Source organism: Podarcis erhardii, assembly GCF_964252035.2.
Source record: "Podarcis erhardii genome assembly, chromosome: 7".
NCBI classification, from domain to species: domain Eukaryota; kingdom Metazoa; phylum Chordata; class Lepidosauria; order Squamata; family Lacertidae; genus Podarcis; species Podarcis erhardii.
This window is the reverse complement of record NC_138511.1, coordinates 2,291,903-2,315,805: the sequence shown is the minus strand read 5'-3', so window position 1 is coordinate 2,315,805 and position 23,903 is coordinate 2,291,903. Positions and strand designations below refer to the sequence as shown.

General features: G+C 47.6%; 1 protein-coding gene across 2 annotated transcripts; it reads left to right on the top strand.

The window, feature by feature from the left end:
• The first annotated feature begins 2,894 nt into the window (after positions 1–2,894).
• NKX6-3 (NK6 homeobox 3) lies at positions 2,895–13,796 on the top strand. 2 transcript variants are annotated; one of them, XM_081870082.1, is made up of 3 exons: positions 2,895–4,497; positions 8,705–8,868; positions 13,514–13,796. In XM_081870082.1, exons 1-3 carry the CDS (start codon positions 4,116–4,118, stop codon positions 13,739–13,741), a joined length of 774 nt encoding a protein of 257 aa, XP_081726208.1. In that variant the 5' UTR covers positions 2,895–4,115; the 3' UTR covers positions 13,742–13,796. The 2 variants fall into 2 exon arrangements, with proteins under 2 accessions (XP_081726208.1, XP_081726207.1); XM_081870081.1 differs by having other exon boundaries at positions 8,699–8,868.
• The last annotated feature ends 10,107 nt before the right edge of the window (positions 13,797–23,903 follow it).

The window sequence follows — 23,903 nt, the reverse complement described above, 5'->3', positions numbered from 1 at the left end:
GGTATGTGGGCTGGCAAGCCAGTGAGTGGAGCTGGGAGAGAAATCCAGTCTCATTGTGATTTTAATGTGAAACTAACTAATCTGTGCTTTTTGAAACGATGCGAATCAAAACAGAGAAGTCACTCTTCTCCAAATTTTGCAATGCAATTGTCTAACCAAATAATGTCTCTAAATATGTTTATATTAGGAGAAAATGTGCACAAAATGCATTTAATTGTGAAAACAACACATAAAATGCATTATATTTGGGGAAATTGCTTGCAAACAATGTGTACATCAGAATAAATTTGCACTAAAATGTTAGTGAATTTTCATAAGGATTTTTTTTAGTGCAGATTGATGTGAAAATATGGAGAATTAAATGGAAGATTGGGAAAATGAGAAACTGAGGGAAATCAAAACAGACAGATTTTGTTCATCCCTACCCATGATTTCTACTTACAAAACCCATCCCCAAAACACCCTTTCACCTCACCCTCTGCAGAGACATATAAGCAGTGCACTTCGGCTGGCTTAGAAGAGATTGGATGGGGTTCAGAGAGAGAGAGCATGGGAGACTCCAGGCTCCTAGGCAGTCTCTGTCCCTTTCATCTCTGTGCTGACCTGTCCTTCTGAAGGGAAAGTGATCCATGTTAGGTGGTGTCCTTTTTCATTTCTGCCTCCCCTCTCACACTTTCTCTGGACCTTGGATGTATCTTCTGAGAACAAAGGGGCATGTCTAGCTTCTTTGTTTTATTAAACTCGTTAGCTAGGACTAAAGAACTCTTTCCTATCAAGAATGTACTTCCCTGAGTAAACGTAAGCTTTCTTATTTTATGCAAAGTCTCCAACTGCATGACTTTAATTAAAGGTGTGCACTAAACAAGGATTCATTTCATGAAAGCTACTGCATGCATTCCCTGTTCATCCTATACTGCACAGCACAATCCCATTCTTCTGCCCCAAAATGTGTGCTTTCAGATGGGTAGCTCAAAAAGCATAAGAAGAGCCGTGTTAGGTCAGACCAAAGACCTGGAACTATTCTGTTCCCACTGGGGTCAACATCTTCAGAACATGCGGGCAACCATAGCTCTCTCCTGACGCTCTCTCTTCCTAGCAACTGGCGTGCAGATACCGATACTCTGATGCCCAGTAAGTAATATAGAGCTGTCCAAAGTGGCTGCTGTCACTACATCTTGTGGCAGAGAGTGCCATAGTTTAACCATGCACAGTATGAAGAAGTACAACCGTTCACCATTCATTCTTCGCTCACTCATTCTTCATTACTCCTCTGGGTTTCTTGTACAATGAGAGAGGAAGAAAAATTTCCTATCCACATTCTCCATACTGTGTAAAATCAATACACCTCCAACACAGTCTCCTTAATTGCCTTTTTCTAAAATAAAGAAACCGCAAATGTTGTAAGCTCTCTTCACAGGAGAGTCACTTCATCCCCTTAATCATTTTGGCTGCTTTTTCTGATGCTTTTCTGATGCTTTTTCTGATGCTTTTTCTGGGATGCCCAGAACTGTCCACAGTATTCCAGGGGTGATCAGATTTGCATAAAGGCATTCTGACATTGGTACGTTATTGTTGATCCTTTTCCATGACCCTGGACACTGGATTTCCATTTTCCTTTCACTTTTTCACTCCTCCTGCACACACCAGCCTCAACATTTTCATTAAGCTGCCTGCCATGACCCCAAAATCCCTTTCCTGGTCAGTCATAATCAATTCAGACACCCTCGGAATTGATTCTAAATTGAGGGTTTTCCTACCCTGGTGTGCATCACTGTACTTACCTTGAATGATGTTTGGCATTTCATAGACCATTCACCTGGTTTGGAAACATCATTTTGGAGCTTTGCAGAATCCCTTTTGGGCTTTATCACCCTGAATAGTTCGCTGTTGTCCATAATCCTGATCCTATCTGGGCCTTTTCGGTAGTGGTGCCCACCCTTTGGAACACCCTCCCATGTCAAGGAAATATAACCAACTATCTGTCTTTTAGAAGACATCTGAAGGCAGCCCTGTATAGGGAAGTTTTTAATGTTTGGTGTCTTACTGCATTTTAATTTGATGGAAGTTGCCTAGAGTTGCTGGGGAAACCCAGTCAGATGGGCAGCATATAAATAAGAAATAATAATAATAATAATAATAATAATAATAATAATAATAAACCTCACTCCTAGCTCCAGATCATTTAAAAACAAATTTAAAAGTACAGGCCCCTTTATAGATCCTTGGGAGGGCGTACTTCTAATCAAGCTTTCCATCAATTTGCCCAGAACAGATGTTAAGCCAACTGGCCTGTCATTTTCTGGATCCAAAGGTCCAAATAACATAAAATAAAGTAAAATATTCTAACTTCAGCCCCTCTGTGGTCCAGATCAGTCCTTGAACAGAGGATGGTTTTAGATATTTTAATAATAATAATAATAATAATAATAATAATAATAATAATAATTTTGTTAGAGATCAGCAACTTCACCTTTGCATTCCTGAAGGACTCCTGGATGAACAGCATTCAGACATGGCGATTTGTAAATTTGTGAATGAGGCCTAGACATCCGTCTCTTGTCACCACTGTATCCCTAAGTTCACTGAACTCTCTTAGTGATAATGCCCGTTCAGTCATTGGTTCCTGCCGGCATCTCCACAATCTCCTTCTCTTTCTTGGCTCCAAGCTAAGCTGCAGAAAGAATTGCAATGGACTTTTCATCACTTTGGGAGGTAGGGAACCTTTTTGGCTACATGGGTTGGGTCCTTATCAAAATCACCCACCTGTCAATCACATGACATTATTATGACATCGTGTGATTGACATCGTCTGAAAATCTCTTGGGCGGGTCTTGCAGGACCTCAACAGCCAGGCACTTGGGAACCTGCAGCGGCTTCCAAGTACTTTTCCCAATTGCAAAGCGTTTTAAGACAGCCCCCACTGTGATGTGGGCTGGTGGGCAGGCGGCCTTGGTTTGGGGGAAATGGCCCCATGGGTCACACCAGACATGGAAGACCAAAATTGGCCCACGGACCGCCACCCCCACCCCCCTGGCAAGGAAGGTCCTTTTTGTTCATGTACATTCCACTGTGTTATATCCATGCTAGTGGGAATGGAGGCAGAAAAGATACCTAAGCCAGACTTTTTTCCTTTTGATTTTTAAAATCTTTTTTTTAATTATAAAATATTGCCCTTTCCCAAGCATTTTACTGGTAATCAATAAAAATAGAAGTAACATTGTTGAGAAAGTGAAATAGACAGATCTGTCAATCTCCAGTCCCAGTCCCCCAGGACGTTCCACAACAGCCTTTTTAAAAATAAATAAAACAATATTCCCTACCATGCAGGAGCAGAATCTCTTGCACAGATTCCCATCTATTTCCTGTAGGGCTTACCCCAAGGACCAGGGCTCAGGCTTGTCTGACCTCCCATTTTGCTGCCCTGTAAAGGCCCACCGAAACCAACCGCCTGAGGCTGCGACCTCATCCTGCTCCTTGGAGAGCTGCACCCGCATTTCCTATCCATGGTCCTTCTGTTGCACTCGCCCATAATCAGAGTCTGTCTCCTACAAAGGTGCAGAGTCTCTCTCTCTCTCTTGCACAAACACCCCACCCCTCCCACTCTATCATCCATCACACACCCCAGGCAAAGGCAGGCTCCCCCCCCCCATCCAAGCGTTAAGGTTCTGGTGTTGACCGTAGATCTTTCAAAGGGTAATTTGTCTGGGAGCAGCCAATCCACATCCTGTCCTTGGCCCAGCCAATGAGAGCCAGGAGACCCAGCGCAGCAGCCTATCAGAGGCCCAGTATTCTAATAAGCCCCATCTTTTATCAGAGGGAATGAAGCTTCCCTTGAAGTTAAACTTGGTGGCTGGCCAGTTTTGACTTCAGAATCTCTGGGGCACAGGGAGGTCCGCTAGCCAGGCACCCAATGGACTTGAGCCACAGTTCCCTTGGCCAGCAGGAGCTGCTCCAGACCACCAGCTGCCTCTGTGCCAGCAGGGAGGCTGCCAAGTAGAAGCAGGGTCTCTGTGAGATGGCATTGCCAATGTGCCATGCACTTCTGGGAATCTAAAAGCTGCATGATTGACCCCCCCAAACCTCACTAGGCTCATCTCCCAGTGGGCAGTCTAGCGATGGACACCAACCTCCAGGGGACATTCCTTCTCAACAACCCTCCTCTGCCCCCTTTCCCAGAGGTGAAGGCTTCGATGTGCCAGTATACAGTGCAAAACTCCTTCTACAAGCTCAGCCCCCCTGGGCTGAGTGCCCAGCTGGCTGCTGGCACACCGCATGGCATCAGCGACATCCTGAGCAGGCCAGTGGCTCCACCGAATGGGGGTCTTCTCTCGGGCTACTCCCATGTTGGTGGGTTCAACGGACTGGGCACCCAGAGCCTTTACTACGGGTCTCAAGTGGGGAACTTCTCCAAAGCCGGAAGCGAATACTCAGCCAGAGGTCGGAACTGCTGGGCAGACACAGGGCAGGAGTGGCATGGAGCTCGGCCATGTGGCAACCGTGAGTAGCAAACTAGCCATGGGGTGGGGTGGGTTTGGGGGGACGTGGGGCGGGGAGTAGCCAGGAGAGGTATCTGTAAGGGTGAGGCGATGGCCTTGGGTGGCGAAAGGAAACTGGCAAGGCTGAACCGAGGGCAGAACTTGGTCCTGGAATACGCAAAGTAGTTATGATTGTTCATTATGGCATCAGTCAAGTATGTGGAGCAACTTGGGCACTCCCTGCCTCAAGGGGCTTGCAGTATGCATTTGAACAGCAAGTGAAAAAACACAGTGAAGAAAAAAGAGAGAAAGTTGAAGGATGAATGAACACAGGCAAAGGCAGCTAAACATGCTGGACTTTGTTTGACTGGGGAAGAGAGGGGGCGCTTAAGAAGTCAAAGGGCACCAGAAAGAGGCAGGTTTGCATGTAGAGTCATCGGTGTTTGTAGTGCTTTCACAGAGTCACATGCAGGAGGAAAAACAGCATATTTTGGAACCAGGAGCTTACAGGTTTTGAGAGTGTGAGAGACAGCAATGACAGGAAAAAGTAACTAGAGATAACATGGCAGACAAGCAGACAAGTATCCTTGAGCATGTGCAGAGTTTTAATAACCACAGGCAGCCTTTCACCTCTTGGATTGGGGCAGGCCTTCTAGGTCAGAGAGCCCTGGGATCCCTCATGTATCTCTCACCCCCACCTCACATTTGTTTGGAGATTGGTCACTGCAGAAAGTGGGGGGAGGGGAGGTTACCTGGTTTTCTGGAACAGGTGCCTGAGAAAGCTGCAGGAAGGTGACGGGCTCCTTTGCCCTCCCTCTGCGTTGCTTTTCCTGGGCAAAGGGAGCGGTTCTCGGAATCAAGCAAAGTTTATCCTTGGCTGCCACGAAGGTGCCCCTTGGAATGACAGACGGCGCCGGGTAGCCGGGTGCTGCTGATATGGGGCTCCATAAAGAAGTGTGCAAAAGGCCAGGGGCACTAGTGTGGCATGGGCACAGGTGCCAGGGAAACAGCCCTGGTGGAAGGAGAAACACATGGCAAACCCACCCTCCGCAAAGGGAAGAGCTGTGCCCCATCACATCCTCTAGGGCAGCGGGTGGGGAGCCTCTGCCCCTCCAGATGCTGATGGACTCCAGTTCCCATCAGGCCTAATGGTCAGGGACGGTGGGAGTGGCAGTCTAGCACCATCTGGTGAGGCAGAGATTCCTCTGGGGCAGCTTTCCCCAAACCAGGGGGGAACATGTTTTTCAACCACAACTCCCATCGTCCCTAACCAATGGCTGCTGTGGCTGAGGCTGATGGGAAGTGGAGTCCAATAACATCTGGTTGGGCAAAGGTTGGGGAAGTTGGGCCATAAAGGCTGCCCTGGAGTCCAGCATCCCTTTGCATTTCCTGCAGCTCCTCTCTGCTTCAGGGGGTTGGACTAAATGGGCCTCATGGTCCCTCCCACCTCTACACTTCTGGAGGACATCAGGTTAGGGAAGACTAGTTCTAACTAAAAAAAGGTAAAGGTACCCCTGCCCGTACGGGCCAGTCTTGCCAGAATCTAGGGTTGTGCGCTCATCTCACTCTAGAGGCTGGGGGCCAGCGCTGTCCGCAGACACTTCCGGGTCACGTGGCCAGCGTGACGAAGCTGCATCTGGCGAGCCAGCGCAGCACACGGAACGCCGTTTACCTTCCCGCTGGTAAGCGGTCCCTATTTATCTACTTGCACCCGAGGGTGCTTTCGAACTGCTAGGTTGGCAGGCGCTGGGACCGAACGACGGGAGCACACCCCGCCGCAGGGATTCGAACTGCCGACCATGCGATCGGCAAGTCCTAGGTGCTGAGGTTTTACCCACAGCGCCACCAGTGTCCCGCAGTTCTAACTAGTCTTATGCAAATTGTTTGGAGGCAGCGATGCTTCTGAATGCCAGTTGCTGGAAGCTGCAGGAGATAAGAGGAGATGGCCTGGGTCTTGCTCTTACTTGGGTCTTGCCTGAGGGTTTTCTGTAAGGACCTGGTTGGCAACAGGATGAGAACAGGGTCTGGTGGGCCATTGGCCTGATCTGGGGGCTCTTCTGCAGCGGAAGTGGGGGTAGGGATGGGGGAAGGATCAGAGGAACCAAGGCCACAGCTCACATCCCTGCAAAATTTCTTATAATAATTTCTTTTTGCAACAATAAAATATTGATACAATGAACCAAAGTATCTAAAGCCCCACTCTGCCTGATTATTATTATCACTATTAATATTTATCAATTAAATGTATATACTGCCCTTCATCATAAGATCTCAGGGGGGTTCACAGAATAAAAAGGGCCAGCCATGCCCTTGCCCCCCCACCCCCGGTTCACCTGCTCGGGGGCTGGAGTGCAGAGCAAGTCCTGGGAAGGCGACTTCAGCTGATGGGCAGGTTCATGGGGAAGAAGAGAGAGTCTCTCAAATCAACACCCCCCCACACACACACCCCAAAGCTCCATTGGGGGCCCTTAACAACTTATATAGCTTTGGCATTGGTGTTTTGCTGGGAAGGGGGCTGAGAAGGCATGCCACAAGTCCCAGCCCAGATTTGCACCCAACCCAAGGCTGCTAGATTAATAAAACACACACAAGCCACCCAGATGTGTTTGGTAGACCAAGTTGTTTTGCTTTCTGGAGTAATCATGTGCCAAGTAATAAATAACGCTATTAAATAAGAATTCTATCTTAAGAGCAGCACTTCGGACAGGCAGAGGAGCAAATGATGGGGCAGACAGGGGTAGGCTGAGAGTGGGGAACCTGAGGCCATGCCCACCCCCCACCCCCCGGCCTGCTAGGCCCCCTAGAGAGGTTTACCTGACTGGAGCGTGTCTTGACCCCCAATGAGGCATATAGGTTGCCCCGGCAGAAAACAGAAAGGGCTCTGTGAGCAGAGAGCAGTGCCCTTTGCAAAGGGAGACATTTGCCGGAATTGCTCCCCCTGCTTCTCCCCCTGGCATTCAGCCGTCAGGAAGTGTCACTCTTGGGGGGGCTCCCTCAGGGGCTCAGGCCCCAGCAGCAGAAATGCCAACTTTGCCAGCACAAACAGGGTTTGTGGTGCACTGCAGTCCCTTTCTCACGAGTAACCTGCCCATTCTGTACCCATGGAGACCTCCTGAGCTACTGTCCTTCATCCTGGGCCCAGAGATTTTGTTGTCTGCACTCTCAAGGACTGGGGAGGGGGCGCACTCCCACCCCATCCTCTGACATGCCCCGAGGTTCTTCCTCTGGGGTCAGGCCAGAGGGCACCTGTAGGCACCCCTAGGTACGGGCCTGTTCCCCAAGGTCCTCAACCTGTGGGGTGTCTGGTTCATTCTCCTTGCCCAGCACCAGATGACGAATACAGTAGGCCTGACAGAACAGTGCACAGAAGTGAATCTTTTAGCTAAAAAAGGTCCTCCTCTACCTGTGGTAGCTTAAGAACCTCAGAAGAGAGTGCGGGATCAGGCCCATGCCCCCCCCAGCCCTGCACCCTGATCTCACAGTGGCCACCTGGACGCCTGAGGGAGAACCTGCAAGCAGGACATGAGACATTCTGCCTGCCTGCGATGCCCAGCAGCTGCCTTCAGAGGTGCCAGGCCTTTGATGGTGGGGGCAAAGCATAGTCATTGCAGCTAGTAGTCATTGTAGGCTAGCCTGGTCTTCCGTTAATTTCCCCATCCAAGTTGGTGGCCGGCTCTGCCCCCTGTGGCAGGGAGTTCCATAGTTTAGCTATGCACTATGCTTCTGTCCTGGGTCTCCCAACATACAGCTTCATTGGATGCCCATAAGTTCCAGCGTGAGGAGAGAGGAAGAAAAACTCTTCCCAACTCTCTTTCTCCACGCTGGGCATCATTTTATAGACCTCTACCACGTCAGCTCATATTGTCTTTTCTCTAAGTCCCGAATGCAGCAGCCTTTCCTCATAGCAGAGTCTCTCCATTCCTTTGATCATTTGGGCAGCCCTTCTCTGAGCCTCTTTCTGCAGGGTCCTCTTTGAGGTTAGGCGAGCCAAACCTCACGCAGCACTCCAAGTACGGTCATGCGGCAGAGTGGTCTAAGGGCATGATGAGATAGGCAGTTTTGTTTTTGATTGCTTTCCTAGGGATGGCTGGCATAGATTTGCCTTGGTGTGTGTCTGGGGCAGGGACGGCTGGAGGGCTCATCCTGCCTGGTGCACAGGGAAGGGAGCACTAGCCAGCTTCAGTGCCCCTCAGGCCTCACGCTGCCCCTCTCCCTCTGCACAGCTGCAGGGCCTGTGGGCGACGGCCTCCACAAGAAGAAGCACACACGGCCGACCTTCACGGGCCACCAGATCTTTGCCCTGGAGAAAACCTTTGAGCAGACCAAGTACCTGGCTGGGCCTGAGCGGGCCAGACTTGCCTATTCCCTTGGAATGAGTGAATCGCAGGTGAAGGTGAGCTCCCTGTACCTTTGTGAGACAAGCTGGGGGAGGGCGGGGGCAGGGAATCAGCAGCAGCACCCATAGGCTCTGCTTCGCCCAGGTCAGCAACTGGCAGCCCTTGGGCCAAATCCAGTCTCCAAAGAGGCACTGCCAATTGGGAGGTGAAAGAACAAGCTGGAGAAGAGGCATTGATGGGACTTTGTGGGACATCAGTTTAAATCTGGGGCTCACAATGCGGTGCTTGTGAGCCCCAGAGCACCCCCAGGCACATGGCTGAACACCCATTCATCCCAATTGTTGGGGATTCCCCCCCCTTTTTTTTTGCTTGCAGAGGTTGCTTTGGGTTTCCTTGGTTTGTGGGGGGGGGGGTTCCTGCTTTTTTTGTCTCTGCTTTGTTTACTGGGAAAGCAGTTCTTTGGTGGTGAGGGAGGGTTAGGTCCTGTGCACTCTGTATTTTGTGGTGCTCACAACAGTTTCTGAGATTTTCAACGGTGCCTCTGGGAACCCCAAAAAGTTTGAGGGCCCATGCTTTAAGGGGTGACCAATGAAATGCTTGCTCTCTGCCCTTAACCCCCGTCTCAAAGTGTGTCCCATCCCCCAAAGCCAACTTGCTGATCAGGGCTAAAGATGCATAACAAGCCTGTGTGCAGCCTGTGTCCCTTTCACTCACGTGGGTGATATGTGCAGGGAAGCCCACAGAGTTATGCCATGGGCTTTGCCTCAAATGGCACTGGGACAGGAGCAGGAGAGCTGGAGCAGTTTGCCTCAGCAGGGTTTCTGCCTGTGTCACACCACAACAGGCTCCAAAACAGAGGCGTGTGTGTGTTTACATGTGCTATAGAATTAAAAACACGCTCTCCTGCTTTCAGAGTCACCAGCTGAGCAGGACAGGAGAAAGGACTGGCTTCTGTCAGCTTTTCACAAGTGCTGGATGAGCAGAAATCAGCAGGTGGAGCTTGGAATGACATGGTCCTAGGAGCAAGTTGAAAAGCTGTCAACCAATAGACTTTGGACCTGACTCTGCAACGACTCATGTGCAGAAAGGTGGCCCACCTGTGATCTAACTGTCCAAGGCCCTTTCCCTACATAGAGCTGCTGCCGAGTGCGGAGACGGAATCTTGTTTCCGTCTTGGTAAGCAGCCAGGGGGTTGCCCCTGCTGCCCCTTGGCATTTGCCTCCTGAGGTGGTTGCCTTACGCTGCCCCACGGCAGGGCCTGCCCTCTCTCTGCCACAAGCTTCCCTGGCAGGCTGCTGCTTCAGGTTTTCCAAAGCTCGGTCAGTCAAGCCGTTAAGCATTGTCTCATTGCAAAATTCTTAGCACACATCACCTCAAAACATAGGTAAAGGTAAAGGGACGCCTGACCATTAGGTCCAGTCATGGCCGACTCTGGGGCTGCGGCGTTCATCTCGCTTTTATTGGCCAAGGGAGCCGGCGTACAGCTTCCGGGTCATGTGGCCAGCATGACTAAGCCACTTCTGGCGAACCAGAGCAGCGCACGCAAACGCCGTTTACCTTCCCGCCGGAGTGGTACCTATTTATCTACTTGCACTTTGACGTGCTTTTGAACTGCTAGGTTGGCAGGAGTAGGGACCGAGCAACAGGATCTCACCCTGTCGTGGGGATTCGAAACGCTAACCTTCTGATCGGCAAGTCCTAGGCTCTGTGGTTTAACCCACAGCGCCACCCGCGTCCCAAGCCCTCAAAACATAGTGGCAGATTTATTTTGGTTTTTAAATTATGCTACTATTGAGGTTTTTAGAAGTTCAAGAATTAATTGTAGTTTATTAGCAATGAATAGCAGTTTATTAGTGATAGACTTTTGGAACATTATTCTTTTTCAAAATTGTCATTATGTATTGCATCCGAATTATTTTTTTGAAAATGGCTGCATGTCTAAGCAGACTAATTAACCTGCCACCCAATTAAAGAAAGCCAATGGATTGCATTTGTTTTAGTCCACCAGTTACATGGTTAAATCTGAATGCATTTGCATATGACTATAAGAATATTTCCAAAGAAAGAGGCACATTTTGTTTTCAGATGGCACACGAGGGTTGGACCAGGGTTCAAACCCCACTTGGCCATGAAGCTCACAGGGTGGCGTTGTGCCATCACTCACTCTTGGCCAATCCCACCTCGCAGGATTCTTGTGAGGATAAGTGGAGAGGAGGCCTCTGCCCACCACCTGGAGCTCCAAGGAGGGAAGGTGGTGAAGTACAAATGTAATAAATGAAAATGAATGGCAGCACACACAGTCTTAGAAGAGGCATTCTGTGTGCCAGACTGCAACCCAGGTGCAGTATTCAAAATATCTGACTTCTAAAAACAGTTCTGCTGGCCCCTTTTAATCAAAAGATCTTTAACAGTGCTGTGGCAGAAATTTCTTCTATTTACCTTTTTTTAAACCATTAATGAGAAAGAAATTCTCAAAAGGGAGAGAAAATTTTGGTTAATTTGTCATGTACATGTGTGCGATTTGTGGTGCTTATATTATATCTGAAGTGATCAAAGGGTCTTTCTTTCTTTCTTTCTTTCTTTCTTTCTTTCTTTCTTTCTTGCATCCCTCCAGCATTCTGCACTCTGTAGCCTCCCTGGGTGCCATGAGGCAACTTCCTCTCTTGGGTGTATGCAGCAGGGGAGGCTGCAAACCACTAAAGAAATATTTACTGGACAGAAAAAGGCCATATTCATGCCACTTTAAACACTCACAGCTCCCCCCCCCCCAGTTATGGGAGCTGTAGTTTGTTAAAGGGGCTGAGAGTCGCTAGGCAAGCCCTATTCCCATCCCAGAGCTACAGTTCCCAGAGTGGTTTAACAGTCAATCCCTTTTCATAGGGAACTCTGGGAATTGTAGATCCATGAGGGGAATCAGGGCCCCCTAACAACTCTCAGCACCCTTAACAAACTACAGCTTCCCAAATTTGTTGGTGGGGGCCAGAAGCCATGATTCTTTAAACTGGTATCATAGCACTTTAAATGTATGGTGTCAATGTGGCCAAAGAAACTCCACACATCACCACCTTGAGGGATGCGCTAAGCTCAATCCCACACCCATTAAAAGCACAATGGAATTCTAGAGCTGCCTGAGAATGAGGCAGAAGGCAGGGAATCTCTTGGTACAGGTTTGATTCCACTGGGTTGCCCAAACTGCCCCAACCTTATTTTATTTTATTTTATGTATTTGTTTTCATAAAATTTGACTGTAAAACAAAAACAAAACTCAAAGCAGTTTACAAAAAGAATAAAGCAATACGAATATGAGTAAAAACAGATAAGAACAGGTAAAAACAACAATTTAAAACATTCAGATAATAATTGAAATAAGTGCTAAGCTAAAAGCAGATTAAAATGCACATCAGCACACGAGATATCTGGGTAGTCTGGCCTAAACAAAAAGATTTTAAGCAGGAGCCGGAGGCGACATTTCCATTTTGGATTTCCCAGCCCTTCCCTGTATCCTTTTTGGCACTGCCACACGGAGTGAGGGTTATGTAGCCCCAGGTCTAAGCAGTCAAGAGGGCACACCTGGGGCAATGCCATCTCCCGGGTAAACTGGTCCCCGTGTTGTTAAGGGCTTTATAGACCAATGTGTATTTTCCCCCCTCCTCTTCCTCTGGGCAGGACACCCTGGGAAGAAATCTCTCCAGAAACAGAAGGGCAGGCTTTGGCACAGCACCAGTTTTTCATCAATTGATCTAACAAATGGATTGTCTTAAATGTTGTAGCCCTAAAGTCAATATAATTTAAACTAAGACAGAGTTAAAATGGCCTCCCAAAACTCTTCACACTTTTTGTGGGTGGTGAAATTGTGTGAGGGGCATTTTGCCATATATACTTGGAGGGAAATGAAAGATTCTTTAAGATTTTTTCTTTGAAAACTCTATTCTGAGAAATGAATTTTAGCTCACTTGATGGCAAATGAAATTATTGCTTCTTTTCTCTATATTAGTGGAGGAAAGAAAGAAGCTGTGGGCCAAGAAAAAAGGTCTAGAAGGAGGAGGGACACCCACCTGCCCTGGTTCCTTCAAGAAAATTGAAATAATATTTAAAACAGTGGTAAAACTAGATCTGAAATAATATTTAAACAGTGGTAAAACTGGATCTGCAGTTGTGTTCAAAACTGGGGAGGCCATTGCACTAAAATTTCTCTAGGCCAGGACTAAAATGCTGCAGGAGTTTGAAAAGGGGGAATTTCTTTCAAATGTCTAGTTCTTTTACCAGAGAACTCTTGGTTTGTCGATCATTTAGTGCAACAAAAATAGGAACTCCAAAAAGCAAGTGGAAGTGGAAACAAATAGCAGAATGGAAAAAATGAAAGGGGTTTATTGAGCCAGAGCATTTCAGACCCCTCTGGTCCTCCTTCAGGGACATTGTGGAGAACAGCGATTCAAAATTCAGATCCAGTATGCCTAAGAAACTGAAGAGGCACCGCTGGATCAATAAACCTCTTTTTCAGCTATCGTTTAACAAACCCCTGCCAGCCCCTTTTCCTCTGGGGTGAAGTGACAACCCCCAATTCAGAAGTAAGATTGCCATCTTTCCCCGCCGGCAGGGCTCCTCTGCCGCGCGCGTCCTGCCTTGCGGGGCTCCGCCTGCGCTCGGCTCCCGCCGGCCTGGCGCGCTGCCCTGACCCGCTGCCCGTCCGCCTCCTTGCAGGTCTGGTTCCAGAACCGGCGCACCAAGTGGCGCAAGAAGAGCGCCCTGGAGCCCTCGTCCTCTTCGCCCCGCGCGGCGGCCGGAGCGGGCGAGCGCCCAGCCTCGGACGAGGACGACGAATACAACAAGCCTCTGGACCCGGACTCGGACGACGAGAAGATCCGCCTGCTGCTGCGCAAGCACCGCGCCGCCTTCTCGGTGCTCGGCCTGGGCTCGCCCAGCGGCTGAGCGGCAGCGAGGACTCCGGCCCGCGGCAAGAGGAGCAGCTCGGGCGGCAGGACGGGGCGGCGCTCACGCCGCGCTCGGGCCGCGAAGCCTTCCTGGCTGCAGGATGCTGCCCCGACCCAGCAGCAAAGGGAAGTGTCATCACATAGGCTTTAATTTCTCCCTTTATAAAAAAAGAAAAGCAAATATTTTCAAACCACTTACAAAATGACTCCAGGGGTTGCGGGAGGCACTCGCTCTCAAGTTGTGTCACAGGCACGAGCCAATAGTCACCTTCCACAGCCAGTTTTTCCTAGTTCAAACTGAATCATGCGGAAAACATGCCCCCCAATTGTTCAAGATGTGCTAGTATCGAGGAGACTGACCAGCAACACCCTTCATAAAACGTTACACCTGTGTTCACCCTTCATTTGAGCCAGAGCTCACAAGTGCTGGGCCCTAGCATCCCGCCTTCAGTACTGACATCCGGCAAATATAAAGGAGAGTGCTCCTGAACATAGGCAGAGTACACTTCAGTTGCCACTCCGGTGTCACAGCCTGCCCTCCCACACTTCTGTTGGGGTTGGAGCTGCAGGTACAAATGTGAGTCCCCTTAGGCCCAGATCAGCACCAGATCCTGGCAACACTTTGAGAGGCTTAAACTGCAGGCTTAAACTGGGTCTGCAATATTCTGTTTTCCCAGGGAAGGCAGAAAAAAACCTATTCATTCTCAGCAACCACCAAGCAGCAATTCCTTTGCTGAGGTGAGGCTGCCACTGCAGCAAAACTGATGCAGATCTGATATATGCTTTTAATGTAGCTAAATGAGAAGCTAGCAGGGAGAAGTTTGGCAAATGCAGCTTCTCCTGTTCCAATACTGTACTCACAGGAAAAAGCTACAATTAAAAAACTAAAGTACTGTACCAGGACTCAAGCCTAGGATATACAGAAGAGGATAAAATTAGTGCTGTTCCAAACATTTTTCCTGCATTTCTTTCTTTTCTTGTTGTCCACTCTCCATCAATTAATGAGAAAAGAAACTGCATTGTATAATTATCACAGGAAAGAGGAAATGTTGAGAAAATTATCATGGGTCTAGTGCAGGGTTTTTGTTGCCCTTAGCTTCCTTTTGAAGTGGCTGAGGGGTTTCTTCCTTCTGCAAATGTCCTGTGGTTCTGCATCCCACAGCCTCGGTGAGGGACGGCACTTTCTGAAAGGCCAGGGCAGCTGTGGCTGGGCTTTCATGTACGTGCAGAAGTCCTGTCTACTGCTTGCCAGACCATGGTTTGTGGGCATTAAAAAAAAAAGCAAAGGCTTTTATTTTTAAATAAATCAGTGTTGAAATCTCTCTCTTTTTTTAGGTAAAAGGAACAACTTCCATTAAAAACAAAATCAGTTTCCAAGAGTCCTTATAAGTCTTCCTCATAACAGCTGTAATTGCTTTCTTGCTCATACAAAAAAAAAGATGAATATAAAAGAAAAGGGTTAGGGTTTCTTTGATAATTACACCAGTAGCACACATTTTAAAATGTTTTCAGTACATTTAAAAATATTTATTTCCGTGGAATCATTATTTTGTATGTGTAAATTGAAGGTGTTTGTCACATTGAAATCATCAGATCTTCATTTCTGGGCTAAGACTGGGCTGCAAAATTATGAAGAGAAATAAACCCTAACCCTTCAAAACCCAAGATGCAGTTTCCTTGTGCAAATACCCCAAATGGATAATACAAAATTAGGAATGGCTTTGGGGCTTTCACATGCAGAGATATTCTAAGTTTCTGGATTAAATCCCAACAGACTTAGGGTTCCCCAGCTCACCTGAATGAAGGAGTGGCACTTTACTTATTTGGCGTCCACAGATGAGCAAGCAAATTCAGGAGAGACTCAGCCAGCACGGCTGTGGGAGTTGCAGGCCAGGCAACTGGGGGCACCAGGCTGGAGACCCAGGTTGGCTCAAGAGGGCTGGAGGTGGGAAAGCTTTATGTATGCTTTTAAATGCTTTTAGCAGCTTTGTTTGAGGGAATCATCTGCTGATAAAAAGGATTTGCCTTTGGAGGAAAAACTATGGGTTAGGCAATCGCACAAAAACTCAGGCAAACAATGCAAAAATAGAAGCAAAAATAGAAGCAATTGGCATAACCCACAATAAATGGGTTAATTTAGCTGCAATGCTCACTGAAAGCATTTCTGGGGTTGCTGACTTGGCTTAATCCATCCCACCCCCCACTTCGTGCCTTCCAGATGCTCTGGACCAGGCATAGGCAAACTCAGCCCTCCAGATGTTTTGAGACTACAGTTCCCATCATCCCTGACCACTGGTCCTGTTAGCTAGGGTTGATGGGAGTTGTAGTTCCAAAACATCTAGAGGGCCAAGTTTGCCTATGCCTGCTCTGGACTATAACTCCCATCAGCCCCTGCTTTCATGGCTGCATTAGCCAATCTTTTCCATGCTCCTTGCCCTATAATTTAATTTAATTTAATTACAGTATCCACCATAGTTTTAAGGCACTCCTTGCAAACGCCTCATGTGGCCTGAAATGTGTTGGGATTGGTTTAAAATTGTCCATTAGGGCCAAACAAGAGGAGTGTGTGTTTGTATATGTTTTTTAAGGATACAACCCTTTCCTCACTGGCCATTCCTCCTCTGCACTCTACATTCCCAGTCACTGGCAAACCACACCTGGAAAGTGCAAGAGAAGACCTACAGGAGAGAAAGGGTTAGGCACAAGCACCTGCCACATCTCCCCTCCCAGTTGCCACCTCTTCCCTCTCACTTTCAACTGAGGTTCCTAATCTGGCTGCACTCCCAATGCTCTAATTTGGGTGTGGGGAACCTTTGGTCCTCTGGGTGCCAAATGAGACAACTCCCATCATCTCCCTGGCCATTGGCCAGGCTTGCTAAGGCTGATGGGAGCCAGAGTCAAGCAACCTCTGGAGTTGGGATCCAGGATACTGGATGCAGGTCAGTTCAGGGAGAGTCAAGGAGCTGATCCTGCCATTTTCTTCTCTGAGGCAGCAAGCAAGTAAGCAGGTGGGGGGAGGGGGGGACACTGGGGCATCCGCAGATGGCTCCAGTATGGCTGCCTGGCTTCCTGCTGCATTGGGGGATCTGGCAAAAGAGGCGGGAATCTCAGAATGAAGATCTCCACATTTTCTATAGCAATCATTATGAATGCTTTTGTATGGTTTTGCATGTTTGAGCTGGAGCAGAACTTCCTTGCCTTCTCGTTGCTGTCTTTTCCTTGCACATGCAGGCCAGCTGGAGAGAACAGAATGCCACTGGGCATATGAAGAGGATCTTTTGCACCACTTTCCTTAGCCAGCACACACACAAACCGGGACTCGAAGCAAAGCTTCCCATTCAAAATTGGGCAAAATTGCATAGAAAGATGTGTATATTGGGATTAATTCGTGTTAAAATGCTGAATAATTTTCACAAGGACTTTTTAGGAAATGAATTTAAGAATGGGGAAATGAAAAATGGAGAGAAATCAATACTGACATATTCACCAATCCCTACTTTGGACAGATTTGACTCTGGTTCTGCTTCTCCCTGCCTTGCAGCTTTGGGCAGCCCAGGAGCATCTTTCACAGTGAGGTGTTGGCAGCCCAAAGGGCGGAGGGAGGCGGGGGGGGGGGGACATTTTGGTGCTCCGTGGAAGGCGGGATGTGCTGTACATACAGGTCATAGGCAACCTGATCAATAAAGGATGTTACCTGGATGTGCTTTAGGTCCAGTTCTTTCTCTGAGATGCAATGGGAAAGATCTCACCAAGGAAATTGTGGGTGGGACGGAGCAGCTTTTTGACTGAAGTCTCAGTCTCTGCCGGGTTTTTGCTGCCAGCATTTTCATATTGGGGCTGGCCTGAAGCCATGAAAAAAGTGCATCCCCTCCACTCCCCACCACCTGCAGAAGCCGGTTGACCAGGGTGTTAATTCTTACTTCAACACTTTTCTCTGCCCCCCTGTTTCAGGCCTATTACCAGAAAAGCAAAAGGCAAGACCAGCTGGTTAGTTGGTTGGTTCAATTCCCACAGCTGTTTTAAAATCTGTACACCTTTAAGGGTGTACACCCAGAATGTGCACCAAAACAAAGACTCTGTGCTCTGTTTCCCCTACTCTCCCATCCGTCTCCCCCCCCCCCCCGCTGATGTCAAGACGGAGGATGTTTCTGCCAGGTTTTGAGGGGCCAAGGAGGGGAGGAAGAGATTTCAGAAGGCAGTGCACGTTCAGAACCATAATCTTTTTTTTAAAAAAAATAATATTTATTAGAATTTCAAAAACATTACAAAGATACAAAAGCAAAAAAGAATAAAAAGAAAAAATAACAAAATACAGAAAAAAATAAAAACAATTAAAAACATTTCCATCTTTCAATGTCTTGTCTTTCATTTACTTGTTTCCCTGACCTCCTCACACCTCCCTTTTTTGTATTCTAGTTCAATTAACAATTTCAGCAAATCCTTTCCATTTTAGTTTTTATCCTAATATTTTATCTTAATATATTATAACTTTACATTCTCACCTATTCATAACCCAATTTTACCTTATTCTGTAACATTACTGCTAAAAATTTGCGTTACTTTGTTTAACCTTATCTTGCCATAAAACACCTTGAAACTTAAAACTTAATGCTTATTTATACATAACTCTTTATATCATTTCTACTAAAGCCAGACAGTTTCATTCCAACATTTTCCCTAATATTCATTAATTTTACACTACTTCCCCAAATTAAAAATTTTTCTTTATAGACTTTCCAATTTTCATCCAACGTCCCTCTTTCCTGGTCTTGGGTTATGTCAGTCCTTACTGTCCATTCCACAGTCCATCAACCTGGTAGTCTTACGTCTGAGGCTCTTAAATCTCTTCCATGCCCCTTCTGCAAATCTTCTTCTTCTTGTTTATACTCATTGAGGAGTAGGTCTCTGGGTGATTTCAGCCCATAGTTATCTCCATCTCCCCTCATCAAACCAACCCATTCCCCACAGTCCCACTCCCCACAGTCATCAATACAATCCAGAAAGTATTTAACAGGATATTTCAAAGTCCCTCCAAGTTTAAAATCCTCCTCAGCTCCAGACTCCCACCGGTGCATTCCAAATTCAATCTTCCAAAACGATGGCTTATGCTCCTGCAGGGCCTCAGGTCTCTCCATTATTATTGCTTGTGGTACCATCACAACCTCTTCCATTATCATCTGCCCTTGCATTTGCACAGTCGAACCAGTTTCCTGAGTTGGTCTCTGTATAATTTCTGCGTCAATATTCCCTATTTGTTCACATTCCCTGACTACAACAGTCATCAAATCCAACTTCTCATTCATCAAATCCATCTTCTCATGCAGCTGCTCCAGCAAAGCGCTCGTCTTGCAGAAAGCAAGCACCAAAACTTCCTCCAAACACATTTTTGTTCAAGGTCACTGTCTGGTTCCACGATGTTAATCTCACAGCTGTGAAGTCCCAAGTAAACTGCAGAGCAACAATTTAACAAGCTCCCTCTAGAGGAGACAGTTTCTATTTGTAACCATCTTTTTAAGCATCTCCAACAAAAGAAAAGTTACTTTCAATTTTCAAATATTTTGTTTCTTTAAAATGCAAAAGGCAACATTGGAATCAATTTGTTTCTCTTTTTAGCTGTCTGTCAAAATGTTCCATTCACAGTCAATGGACGTCTCAATCAATTTCTGTCTCTGACCCCCGTTCCCAGGTTAGAGACGGTGAAAACTTATTTTTCTTTACTCCCTCTCCTGCAGACTTAAACAGTCCAGTTGGGGATTTTAGTGGTTATAAATGAAGAAAATTTCGACCTTTACAACAATTTTCCAGGCTATTAGCTTGCAAAGGTCTTTGCTTCAGTCTATTTACAAAAAGTGGAAGGCGGACTTCCTGTTTTGAACCTTCCCGCTTCAATACCAAATTAGAATATTTCTTGATCCAATTTTCCGTTTCTACTCACGGGTACTTGTTTAGAGTCCAATTGTCAACAGGAAAAAGTCAGCGCTCTCTGACGATGGCAATGCAGCTTCCCTCCGTGAAAGTAGCAATCAGTTCGCAGCACCGCGCTGCTCACCCCACTTCACTCCGGAGCCCCAAAATGGGGTTCCCCGCGAGTAGGGGAGGCGCTCCTGGTGCTCTGCCGAACCCCACGTTCCCAGGCTTCTTCCACCTGGGATTTCTAGCGGGCCCCCGCCTTCGCTGCGGCGGGAAGACCCAGTTTCCACGGAGCCTGTTCCTCCGATCGGAGGAACTCCGCCATTCGCCGATGGCGCTAACCCGGAAGTCCCCAGAACCATAATCTTGCATCTGGTCAAATTAAACTGCGAGGTGTGCTTTTCTCTGCATAATAACCAGAGACTTCAGGGCTTCTGGGGAATTTGGTATGAAATGAGGCTGGGGCGCTGGTGATGGAGACAACATTCCCTCTGCCTTCTGTGGCAATTAGGGTAGTTATGTATCTTCCTTTATAGTGGCCAGTGCTCTGAGGCTCCTCTTTCTGAAAGCATCCTCTCTTTCAAAGGTTGTCCAGTATAACAACAACAACAACAACAACAACAACAACAACAACAACAACAACACTTACACCCTGCCCATCTGGCTGGGTTTCCCCAGCCACTCTGGACAGCTTCCAATAGGAGATTAAAAATACAGTCCAAGTCTAGCTTAAACATCAAGGACTCTGACCAGGGAGCGGAGGAAGGTGACTTGAAGTTGCCCAGGTACAGGGAGCAGCTAGACAGCAAATGGAGCTGCCTGACCACAGCCTTTTCCACAAGGGCAACATGTAGTACATTGTGATTTAAACGGCAGCAATTATTTCTAAATGTGCATTTCAATAAGAATATGTGATTTTTAATGCAAATCACTGTCCCTTTTCATCCTTTGTTCCGCAGTGCATTTTCATTTTTGATTGGCAATGAAAAAATGGCCCCCCTCTGGGCAGCTCAAATGGCCTTTTTAATGGTCTGGCCATCAGCAATGACGGGACTGCTCTTCTGGAAAGATTTCCAGTCAAAACCATCTGCCTGCGTAGTCTCCACTCACAACAGCGGGGGATGCAGGAGAAATTAATGTCCGTTTGTAAAAATTAATGTTTTTAAATGGGTGTAGCTCCAATAATTTGTCAAAGATCAGTGGGCAATAAATAAATTTCTAGCAAATGGACCCTTCAACCTTTCAACTAGCCTGATATTCCCTCCCCTCCCTTCCCTTTGGTCTACCATGCAGTAGGGTTGTGCATCAGCCACAAAATTCGACATGTTTCTGCAGTTTAGGGAAGCAGTCCAGCCTATTTCAGAGCTGCTCTGTGTCTTTCCAATTTGACTTATTTTTTGGGACTGAATTTGATCTGAATTTTCTTGCCGTTCACTATAAAGGAATGGGCAATCTAAAAATGGTTGTTGTTGGGGTTTTTTCTTGTCACAGAATTGGATGGAATTTGGAGGCATAGCAGCCCCTCCAGAGTAAATTAAGCCAAATCATAAGTAGATGCATTAAGGGGTTTTCATGCACAGCATGAAATTAGGTATTTTTAAAAACAAAAGAAAAGCCTATAGCATCTTTTTTCATTTTCTGCCACAATTGACTGAAATTTGCATGCATGGCCACACCTTCCTAGGGGGATGAATTTGTGCACAATTTGAAACACTTTATTGTTCTCAGCTGAATATGTGGACTGACTCCATGGAGAAGAAATTAACATGAGGCGAGGGGGTGTGACAGTTGTGAAAGACCGTTGACACACAAGTTGTTCCTGCAGCAAAAAGAGTGCTTAAACATGCATGTGTGAATGTCCCCAGTGAGGCTCAACTCTGATGCTGGGCATTTGGAACCATACACAAGGTATAGCACAGGGCTGGACTGAACTTTTTCCAACCAGGAGGGAGAGAGCTCCTGGACTGAAATCCTGGAAGACCACAGCCCCTCCATGTGGACAATGCAGAGCTGGGTTGTCTGATGGCCTGACTCAGTAGAAGGCAGCTCCCTAGGTTTCAGAGCCCCTCGGATCCCCCCAGCCTGAGAAGAGGCCATTTCCTTGCCACTGGTTCTGTGCTCCTGTGGTTTGCCTTGCACCTTGCCAGAGCCACCCAAAGAGTCAGTTCAAAAGTTACTCATTAGGCCGCTTACTAGAATGTATGAGCACACAATCAATCTCAATTTATCTTGGGTCGAGGAGGAAAAGCCCATTGAGCTGTCAGGGCTGCAGGATTGATGCGCTGGCAATAGCAGCGGTGTGTTTGCTCCCACTTCTGCCCTGCCTGCGGAGCCGTGTGTCAGCAGTGTGTGCACAACAGATCACGCGCTTGTGCCCAGATAGCCCTGTGCTAATCCCGGCGGCAGAGGTGGGGCAACAGAGGCATCTGCTGGGGGCACAGCAGCCTGGACACCAGAGACCAGGCAGGACATTTTGACATTGGCCAGCATCACCTTTTAAGTTCTCATGTTCATTTTCTCAGAGGGTTAGGAAGGGTGGAGGTCAGGCTGTAAAGCACATTCAGTGTCTAAATACTGCAGGCAGATACTGAGGGAGATGATCCGAGGCATGCTGCTTTCATCATCATCATCATTTTATTTGTATGCCGCCTTTCCACAGTTAAAACAATGCTCAAGGCAGCTTACAATATGAAAAGATTTACATAGTTACAAACATAGCAAAGTAGTCATAAAAATAAACAAAACACATCAAAAACTACATAACCAAACTGAACAATTACTGCATAGAAATAAAGATACAAAAAATTACAGCAAAAACTCCCCACAAAACTTGCCCCAAATAGCCCTTGGTGGGCAGCAGCAGTAGTTCTTATGAAGCCTGGGCCAGGGGGAGAGAGGCAGGAACAGTCTCCCAGCAGGCCAGACTTTCTCCTGCCATTTCTGGGTATGATATTTATTTATATTTCCCAGCACCACGCATAAACGTGGTCATGTGTGAGTAAAATGCATGTGGCTCCATCCCCCAAAGAATCCCTAAATCTTACCGTGACCCATGGCTGGGAGTGGGGTGGCCAGAGCCAAGGACAGGCAGAACCAGGTGAAGCAGCCACCTCATGATGCAGAAGCCCCCAAGCCGGCCCCCCTGGCTGCCCCACCAACCCCACCACCTCCGGTGCTGCTGAAGAGGCAGCACCAGCATTTCAGGGAGATCTCACGGGAAACCAGCACCAGTGCCAGCGCCACCTCTCTGCCAGCCTCAGAGGCCATGGGGCAGGTGGGGCAGAGGCAGAGGGGGCAGAGCAGGGGGGGCACTTCCCATTTAGCATCAAGACAGGGGCTAGCTAAGCCTGCTGAGGCTGCGGAGGTGGCAACTGAGAAGAATGACCACTGAAATGAATGGATTTGGCTGAGATGGCGAAGTTGATGTGTTTCATCAGAGAAAAATCATGGTTGACATTTATCAATGACTGGAAACCCCTTATGGACTTTACAGAAAATGAACTTGTGATATCTGGGTTTGAAGACTGAAAAAAGGTTGGTTCATGGAAAGCATAAGAGTTGCATGCTTTCCTGCAGCAGGTGTTTTGCAGAAAGTCCATATAGCGGATAGATGGGAAATCGAAAGTCTTTACTTCTTCTCTTTCCTTTTCTCTCTTTTAGTATTTATGGTAAAGAAAAAGAAAAAGCTTGGTACTTGATGTTAACTTTTGTATATGGCTTTTTCTTTGTTTTTTCAACCTGAAATATAAACCTTTCATACAATGGAGAGAGGGAGGGGAGGTGGGGGCTGACTGGGCTGGACAAGTAAGAGGGCAGGCGGGGGGCTGGCTGGGGGCAGAATGAGGTTGGCGGGGCAATGCCCCATTTGCCCTCCTGGACCAGTCTCCCCTGTGCGGAGGTGATAGGGTTGGTCCACCACAAAAGGGGCCAACAGTTCCTCCCTTCAGAGACAATTAAATGGCAGGTGGCTGAAAGCAAACAGAGCTGTGAAGTCGTGACCAGGAAAATCAATGGCAGATAAAATGCATTACAGCGCGATTAGCTAAGGGTGTGGGCATGACGGGCGGGGCAGTGGGGGGCTGGCTGCTCTCCACACCCAGACTCCCAGCTGCACCATTTATAGCCTCGCCCTCCCTTCCTGCAGTCGGAGAGAGGCAGGAATGCTTCTGAACAGCAGTTCCAGAAAGCCTAAGAGAGGAGAGCGTGGCTCTGGGGCTCGGGCTCTGCTTGGGGCTTCTCCCGGGCATCTG

Bases quoted from the DNA above. Each gene is read 5' to 3' on its own strand.
- NKX6-3 (XM_081870081.1), top strand. From the start codon at position 4,116: ATGGACACCAACCTCCAGGGGACATTCCTTCTCAACAACCCTCCTCTG. The intron at 4,498-8,698 runs GTGAGTAGCAAA...CCCTCTGCACAG, and splicing joins AGCTCGGCCATGTGGCAACC to CTGCAGGGCCTGTGGGCGAC. The intron at 8,869-13,513 runs GTGAGCTCCCTG...GCCTCCTTGCAG, and splicing joins TGAGTGAATCGCAGGTGAAG to GTCTGGTTCCAGAACCGGCG.